The sequence below is a fragment of the Aplysia californica genome, unplaced genomic scaffold (genome assembly GCF_000002075.1).
Source record: "Aplysia californica isolate F4 #8 unplaced genomic scaffold, AplCal3.0 scaffold00065, whole genome shotgun sequence".
NCBI lineage: Eukaryota > Metazoa > Mollusca > Gastropoda > Aplysiida > Aplysiidae > Aplysia > Aplysia californica.
In genome coordinates, this window is record NW_004797335.1 from 1,612,720 (window position 1) to 1,622,113 (window position 9,394).

The 9,394-nt window shown below is 42.9% G+C and overlaps 1 protein-coding gene across 1 annotated transcript; it reads right to left on the minus strand.

The window, feature by feature from the left end:
• Nucleotides 1-511: 511 nt before the first annotated feature.
• LOC106011168 lies at nucleotides 512-1,566 on the minus strand (the record flags this gene model as incomplete). The annotated part of the gene is given in 1 exon segment (XM_013079815.2): nucleotides 512-1,566. A coding segment is annotated over 1 exon segment (1,043 nt), but the record flags the coding sequence as incomplete, so codon positions are not given.
• Between the last annotated feature and the right edge of the window lie 7,828 nt (nucleotides 1,567-9,394).

Sequence of the window (9,394 nt, forward strand, 5' to 3'; positions counted from 1 at the left end):
TGTAAGCCTGCGTGTTTGTATATGTTTGTGTGTGTGTGTGTGTGTGTGTGTGTGTGTGTGTGTGTGTGTGTGTGTGTGTGTGTGTGTGTGTGTGTGTGTGTGTGTGTGAGTGTGTGCACGTGGTAAAACACCAAACCAATGTGCCACGATCTGGACAATAAAGATGTATCCTATCTCATCTTATACGTTAAGAGTCGCCCGAAGTACGGTCACTCAAAGTACACAGAGGCGTGTTCAAGGAAACGTGAGTCCTACGTCGCCGTAGCAGTGAAGTGGTTAATCATGAATATACACATAAAGAGAGCAGTGAAAACAAGACATATCAATATTTTATAGATTCCGAAACACTTCGGCTATTGAAAACATTAGGTTGAAGTACATGTAGATAAAGAATAAGTCTGTCGGAGACGTTAAATTTGGAGGTCCTGCCTCTTACATAACATTAGAGTGTTGAAAGGGCCATTAAACCTATACAATCTCGCTATGTTCTCATTCTGATCTAAGAATTCATGAGCATCACCTATCATGTGTCCCACAACCAAGCGGCACTGCGGCCAACACCAGTCTCCAGGGCACAACTGTGCGGGGCTGACTCAAACCGACCACACCACTCTTTCCTCCACAGCGCCTCAGAAACGACGCGCAGCCCTAGAATCAGAACAGCACCACCGCTACTGCCCGGGCAAGTAGCTGCCTTGTATGTCAGACAACCTTTCTCCCGCCCCCTGTGGTGTCCTACAGTAATGCGCTTCGCACAACCGTGCGGGTGTGAGATGACAAAAACCAAGAGTCTGTAAGTTGTTTTGTCTAACAAAAGCTGAGCAATTTTGGCGTCTGTTTCATCTCGTTGGTCTCTTAACTCTTTAATTGTCCTAAACGTAGGCCTACTCTTGTCTTCCTCGCGAAGCTGAGAACAACGTTCCTTAACGTTCTGTGCTACTCTGAGGTCTATTTCATAGCGTGTGTCACTCAGTCTCTTTAAGTTTTGTGCTAGATCACTGCTATGTGTGTAACACAGTAGACAACAAGTGTCTTTCTCCGTGTCAGCGTCTAGAACTTTGCAACTGCGTACTATCTGTGTGCCATTCTTGTCTGGACGCTCATCAAAGCAAACAATATTACACCAGTTCGCTTCCAAGTCGTCGAAAACTACGTGACGGGCAGTGAGTATTTGAATTTCCCAATACTTGTTTTTCTTCACCCCAGACTTACTGCACGAGTAACAGAAACACAGGCCTTCAATAGGACCCAATACGACACGCACACACCCACTTCCCATGTGATTGACGAATTGACCTCTGATGTCAGCAAATGGGTAAGGGGACTGGTTCTCCCATGTGGGAGGTCGCTGTTCGCTGATAAATAATGAACATATTTTGACTACCAAAGGCGCCCAACTCTTCACCCAAGAAACAACGTCTTCCTTGCAAAAACCCTGGGGAACGTTGCCAAGGGCGTCCACTCCGAAGTCATTAACAGAGAAGAACGGGAGATGGCCAGGGTGCTTTTGGCATTCCGAGTAAGAGCTCAAATGCCCTCCCTCATTCTGAGCCACTTCATGTGTTCCTAAAAAAAAGACATAAAGCATAAATAAATGATTTCTACCTGCCCACATGTCTTCCTGAAAAAATGAAATACTTGCTGTGTAAGTGATGTAAGGTGATGATGTAATGAGTAATAATAATAATAATAGATAGCATTTGTATAGCGCATATCCCCGCTCAACAGCAGGCTCTATGCGCTTTACACTATATTATGTAATGAGTAAATAGCAGGTATATTGCAGATCCTTTTTGTTTAATTCAGGAAGGACAAATCTGGAAGAGGTTGCCAATGAAGGGCGTCCACGTGATCCAACGTTCGAAATCGGTATATATAAGAAGTGTTGTCGCACGTATTGTAGATAATAGGCGCTAGCAGGGGCGAAGCGTCTATATAATCAAATAATCACTGCTTCCCTTCATAATTTTGAAACATTGTCGCTGTCAAATTCATCCTTAAACGTAAACCTCTTAAATTGAATGTAAAAAGACGTTCGTAATCCACAATGAGTATGCCTAACATTCAAAACGGTTTCACGGCCACAGAAATAGCCTCCTCACCCCTCTCGGGCCACTCCATAAGCAGTCGCAAGCTTTGATTAAGTAAGCTTAAAGTGGGGCTGGAAGAGTCTACCTATAGAGTTGAGGGAACATGTGCATAGCAGTCATGGCTGTTTCATTGCCACATATACCCTGTTCACCCCTTTGGGGTCACAGTTATAATCAATCACAAGCTCTGATTATATAAGCTAACGAACACTGGTCGAGTCTACCTCACAAATGTGAGGGGAACTAACTCCTAACAATCTCTTTACTGCTGCATGTGCTTGTTTTTTTTCCTCGACTTTTTACCGTCCTATAATCAGATCGTGTCCTCGATTATGACACCAGCTCCAGGCCGCGAAAGGCTAACAAAAACAGCCAAATGTGAAATTTTAAAAAATGATAATTGTCATGTTCTACCAAAGAGTTAGATTCACTGGTAGATCTATAACATATAGATCTAGTACTGACATCTCTGCTTCTTTGCTTTGTGTTTATGTATTCACATCTAAAGTTAAATTTCATTTTAGTTGGAACTGATACTTAATAAGATACTTTCCCGATTATTTTGGCGGTTGAACATACAATATGAATTCCGGATTTGTTTTCATTTACAACTCAGTCAGAGTCGCCGCCTCGAGTAAGATTCTTGTGTGATATCTACTGGCCATATATATCTGGTCCCGTTTCACTTTGATTACCCTGTCAAACAAGTCAGCGTTCGCCCCTGGGTGCTAGAAACTTAAAGAGATTGCTTTTGGCTTTCTGAAGTCAGCATGGGTCAGCATAACGGTGAGGCGCCTCGCCATCGATGCAGAGACCCGAGTGGGGAGAAACATATTTATTTTATGATCGAGTGTATCGTTCTTTTATTCTGGGATGTTGTGTTCCTATCAGTCCGGATTGGCCTAAAAAAAAGATAGATTTAAGATCCCGCCACCTAAATGAACTATACTGTGTCGCTTTTTCCAGCCTAAATGCCCGTATGGGGGATAAACGCGGTTAGTCGACTATACGGACCAACGTGCATACAGGCCCTGGTCGACTGGGTAAGGTTTTTCAGGTTTTATACATGATCCGAGGATCACTGAAGTGCCTCGGAATCTGCGACGAATGTTGATAGCGATAAATTATTGTTCAGAGTTGCTAGCCGCCCGATCCAGGGAAATTAGTGTTTTGCTACACGAAAGAATTCGGTCGATGAGCCTTACGGTACTGGCCCGTGGTGATTTCCGCGTTCCGAGCGAACGAACTCGGTCTCTCTCTCTCTCTCTTTTTTTTCTCTCTCTCTCTCTCTCTCTCTCTCTCTCTCTCTCTCTCTCTCTCTCTCTTTCTTTCTCTCTCTCTCTCTGCCAGCAGACGAAATTGCTCGCTTTACAGTTCAACTCAGCTCTGGAACGTTTGTATCGTTTTTACGAGCCGTCACACGCTAAGACAAAGTCGCGCCCAAGTCTCGCTCGGACGCTTGTTAGGGCAATTCAAACAAAGATTCTCTACTACAAGATCAAATTTTAATATTGGAATCCTTTTTTGGGCTTTCGTCCCTCGTCGTAGCCGGGATCGCTTAGCCGCTTAGCGCGTGATGGGCTAAGTCACTAGAAGATGCGAGGTTGGTTTCATTGCCGACAGCTTGGAGTGTGTGTATGCGTGCGCGTAGGTGGGTGTGTCTGTGTGTGTATGTGTGTGTGTGTGTCTGTGTGTGTGTGTGTGTGTGTGTGTGTGTGTGTGTGTGTGTGTGTGTGTGTGTGTGTGTGTGTGTGTGTATGTGTACAAAATAACTTTGTTTTTGGAGTAGAAGAGGAGGTGCAGAATGGTACAGGCTAAATTTATGGAACGTGAATTGCTGAGATTGGTACAGATAATACAAATGAACCACACTAAAAAAACGAAATAAGCAAACAAACAAAAAAAAGAAAAGGGTTGGAAGGGGGGGGGGTGCTGTGGATGAGAAGGAAGAAAAGAAAACTGAAAATAAACAAATAAAACGTGGAAAGTTTACCGATTGAACTCATGTAGTTTGCTCGTCAATTGATATTCGCAACGATGGTTATACTAGTGTTGTAGTTAGTCTTGCACATTGTCACAGGTCAAATTAATTACATAATTAGTACCAGACAAATAATGGCGTTGTGCTCTTTCTCTTTAAATCTCTCTTTTTCCCCTCCTCTCTTTCTCTTTCTCTCTCTCTCTCTCTCTCTCTCTCTCTCTCTCTCTCTCTCTCTCTCTCTCTCTCTCTCTTTCTCCTTCTTTCTCTTTCTTTCTCTTTCTCTCTCTCTCCCTCTCTCTTTCTATCTCCCTCTTTCTCTTTCTTTCTCTGCCCGCAAACAAAATTGCTCGCTCACAGAGGTGTGCTATGTGCTCTCTATAGCTTCATGTCGTTCGGAAGGCGCAAGGCCGTATTTATGTTACCTAGTACTAGATCTAGTGACCGGCTCCGGATGGGCAGAAAAATGCTAGCTACTAGCCACCCGAGGTCGCAGAAATCCCCACGGGCGAGTAGCGTCAGGGTAATCGACCGAATTCGCTCGAGTAGCAAAACGCTAGCCACCCTAGATCGGGCGGCAAGCACCAGCCTATATTGTTAGCACACAAGTTAACCTCGACATGTTAATCTTTTTTTTACGGAACGCAATTTCCTTAACTGTTACAAATATTACAGAGATTACAGTCCACACTCCTTTCTCTGTTGTTTTTTTTTTTTATTCTGATAGCAAAGAGTAGGACCAAAAACACTCTAACAATGCCATCACTTAGGAGAGCCCCCCCCCCCCCCCCATTTGATTTTTCTGCTGAACTTTAAAACATGTTTTAGATGAAGTTTCTGAAGACGATTCATTTCCAAATTTCTGGTCACTCTGCGAGGAGTTGGGAAATAGTGCTGTGTACTGTCCCGCGGGACAGCCTAGGTTGATCTAGAGAGGTATCCTCGATCTAGAGTAAGCGCCAAATGAAGAAATAAAGAAACATCATTTCCAACATTACAGCTGCATCATCATCATCATCATCATCATCATAATCATCATCATCATCATCATCATCATCATCATCATCATCATCATCACATCCCATTTTTCTTGTTTGGTTTTCTTGAAACATGACCATTTGCACCATGTTGGCACACTTTACGTAACTTACAAATATGGCACCAAAATCGAGATACGGGACCAAAAAAAAGTACAGAAACGTCCCACAAGGTACTTAAAACAGGGTCGTCTACGACATGATCAAGCCATCGTCCCCACCCCCCTCGACCCCCACCCTCCGCAATTAAAAAAAAATTTAATAATAAAAACCAAACAAATAAAACTAGAAATAGTGCAACCATGTAAAAACCAACAAACTACCAGTAACAGCACAAAGACAGAGATGTGTATGTTTGTGCCTGCCGAAACACCCCAGATGTTTGAGCGATTCTAATTTTAAAAATTCAAAATTCTTGTTGAACCCACAGCTTTTAAGAGTTTTGTGCTAGCTCAAGCAATTCTCTAAAGAGACACAAAAGTAAGTTATATTTCAGAAAGAAATATTTTGGAATTCTACATTTTTGTTCATGCCGTAAATAAACTAAATCCAACCTAAATCTAATTGGTATTTGCTTCAGAAATGGTTGAAATCAATTAGTTGTTTTTTTTAAGAAAGTACATTTCAGATCAACATGACGTTTTCGATGTGTCTTCTTTTTTCAGCCAGAAGCTCAACCAAACCAGCTTTGCCGAACCTCCGGGCGCACATAATTATAATGCTCACCTGCTTGCAAGTGTCTGGTGGAAGCAAATGTTGGACTAAGCGCCATGACTCCCTGTAGGAACTGTTCAAGCTCTAACAGTCGCACAAGTAGTCGAGGGTAGGGTTGAAGTAGCCAGCCTCCTAAATGATACAATTAGTGTTGAAGGAGGTGTAGAGCCTTTATAATAACTAAGCATAATAAACATTGATTTTATGACATGCTGCAGGAGGAAAGTGATCATAGAATTGTTTACGAAACAACATTATAATATAATATTATGTATACCGAGAGGCTGAAAAAATGTTCAGCTTACAACAAAAGAAACACTTATGTTTGCATTAAATGCTCTAACTAAAAATTTTTAATGGTGTCCGTAGAATGAATCGTTATGAGGGGTTAAGAAAAAAATTCGAGTTATCAACTTTATTTGAATGTGTATGGCCAAGGCCTAACAAAGGCGGACAATTTGATCGGTAGTACATAGAAGTTCGAGATACTAAACAGCTGAACGAATTTTGAAATGCGTTAAAGCTGTGCAGTTGCCAGAGAGAACAAGTGAACAGTATCCAAAAGTGTCACGACGTTGTGGAATCTGGCGCATGTCAATTCTTTTTATTTTTGGATATATGGAGTTAATGGAAAACCTGTTCAATTGCCTTATTTTTAGGAAAAAATACTCATCCATCTTGAAAAAAAGTCGACATAGTTGCTATTGAAAGAGGTGGAGTAAATGAAGACCTCAAGAGGCTCCACAATTACACCATCTTTACGAAGAGCCATAAAGCAGCCCAAGAAAATCTCCAACTAAAGATAGGAAATGAAAATCTCCCCAAAGAAGAACAACCAACATACTTAGGAGTCAAACTTGACCAAAGTCTAACCATGAAAGGCTAAGTGGAGAACATAAAAAAACAAGACTCCAATTTTTAAAGAAACTCGCAAGCAGTTCATGGGGATCAGCAGTGGCGGTGGGTGAACCAAGATTTGGGTGGGGCTTAGGTTTCTTCTTCTTCTTTACCACCAAAAAGCAAGCAATAAGAACAAAACAGTGATGATTTTTCTATACTCATGGCGAGCCACGGCATTTTGATAACCAATCAAACGATAAGAGTCCCCTTTGTCTTCCATCTCTTTGTTCTACGTTAAACTCTTCTGGATGGTGGGGATGAAGCCGTTTCACTTCCAAATTTCTCTAATTAGTTTTTATTTAATGAAAAGGTTGCCGCAAAAATGGTTTAATGTAATTAACAACTGTTAAATCTCAGCGGCACAAACACACAGCACTCCAAACACACACCGTCTATGAGGTGGATTGGGTCGTGTTGTTGCAGAAAATAGAACGCGTCTAACAAAGGCCCAATGGGCGCATAGGTAACTGTGTCACTGGGGTAAAGTGTGTCGTAAACTTTCACCCCATTGTCAGGGCTGGGAGAGCGTGAGCCCTCTGTGCAGTTATTTTTTTCAAGTCTTCTACCTTTTTACAAGAGGGGTTTCATTAAGGAGAGACCGTGGGAACGGGCTGGTTGATTGCTGAGCCCTAAAGACATTTGATTGGCTGTTAGGTTACTGTAGTTGTAAGCGGGGACAACAGTGATTGGATAAACGAGCAAGCCGCCAGGTTGATCACTCTGTGTTCATTGCAGTCTATCAGAACAGTTTCAACTGCTTATTTAGTTATTTTCATTTGCCTTGGGATAGACTTGGCGGGTGGGGAGGGGGGCTCAAGTCCGTGAGCCCTTCACTACCCACCGCCACTGGGGATCAGACAAATAAACTCTGAGAGCTCTCTACCTTGGTTATGTCCGATCTTCCCTGGAATACAGCAATAGCCTACTCACTATGTGCAGTACAACTACTTGCAACACCCTTGACAAGGTCCAAAACAATGCCCTTCGTTTTATAAATTTGGTGGCATGAGATTTACACCTACCGCCGCATGTGAAATCCTTTCAAAGGTTGAACCCCTGGGAATCCGCAAAGATAAAGCAGTTTTGGAGCTACATGAAAGAACTAATAGAAGGTGGTCCAACCACCCAAACAGAAAATTAGTAGAAACATGGAAACCAAAGAAACGAATTAAACAAAAGTCGATCATGCATCTCATCACAGAACTAGTGGAAAGTCACCATCTACCATAAAACAGAAAAGAAACCAAAAGAGTCAACCAAAACATCCCTCTTCACTTTTCTTTTAAAAAGCCAATCATTACAACATCTCTCAGAGACAATAGCACAAAATCTTCAGACCCAGTGACGCTGATGCTTGCATCACATCAAACAATCAACAGCTATTCAGATGACTGGATACATGTCTATACAGACGGCTCAGTGTTCAAAGGCACAACCAAAGCCGGATATGGAATATTAATACAGTACCCAGATGGAAGTTCCAGTGAGATCTCTGCTGCTTGTGGAGAGAAATGCAGCAACCATGATGCAGAAATGATGGCCATTGAAACAGTAATGTACCATCTCCGCACAGATTTTGACACTCATCCTGGAAAAGCACAGAGTATTGTGATTTTCACTGACTCACTATCAGTCTTGCAAGCGATAGAAAATGACCATCATCTAAACCAAGATTTGACTCATATACTGTTTGGCTCCCATCATCTGATACCATTCTGTGGCATCAACATAGTAATGCAGTGGTTCCCTGGACACTCAAACATACCTGGAAATGACAGAGCAGATACACTTGCCAAACAGGGATCTAGACAGGAACAACCCAACATTCCAAATCCATACAACACTACTAAACAAATCATTAAAAGCAACAACAAACAAGACTGGGTGAACAGATGGGCCCTGGGAAAGACAGGCTTAGCAGTTTTCAAACATATGACTACAACAAAAAGGAATGACAATATCAACCACCTACAGAAAAAGAAACAGAGTACGATCTTCCGCCTTCAAACAGAACATATACAGCTCAACTTCCACCTGAATAGAATAAACCCACAATGTGTCCCTTATGTGACTATACATGATAGACATGAGACTGTGGATCATCACCTGTTCCACTGCACTTCCCTAAATGACATCAGAGCTACCCTTCTCCCTCCGAGACCAAACATTGACAACTCACTCTATGGAACATTACAGCAACTGCAGCAAACCTGCACTTTTCACTACATGGAATTGGACAGAAAGGCGAGAGCCCAGCTGTTGCTGGATCGATACCCAGCTAGCTCAGAATCGTGGCACCACGTGGTAACCATACTGGACCGCCCATATCTCCCGGTATTTCAACATTTTTACCTTGATACCACAACGCGCCCAGTGGGAAGTCCCACATGTTCTGGACCGCGTAGGGCTGGCTTATCGCTGACTGGGCTTACCACACGGCGCGGAGCGAGCGCCCACTATGATACTCGTGTTCACTGGGCCGTGACTGGGGAAGTACTCGACCAGTCCCCCCACCGCCCACTTATGCATCATGTGACAATTGGCCTGCAGGCACAGAATTCGACACTTATAGAAGCGGAACTCCCTCTTCGCGATCGCCGATGCGCTTTTCCCTTTCGTCAACCCGCAGCCACCTCCCGAATCGTCAGCCTTCACCCAACCTTTGACACGGGTCA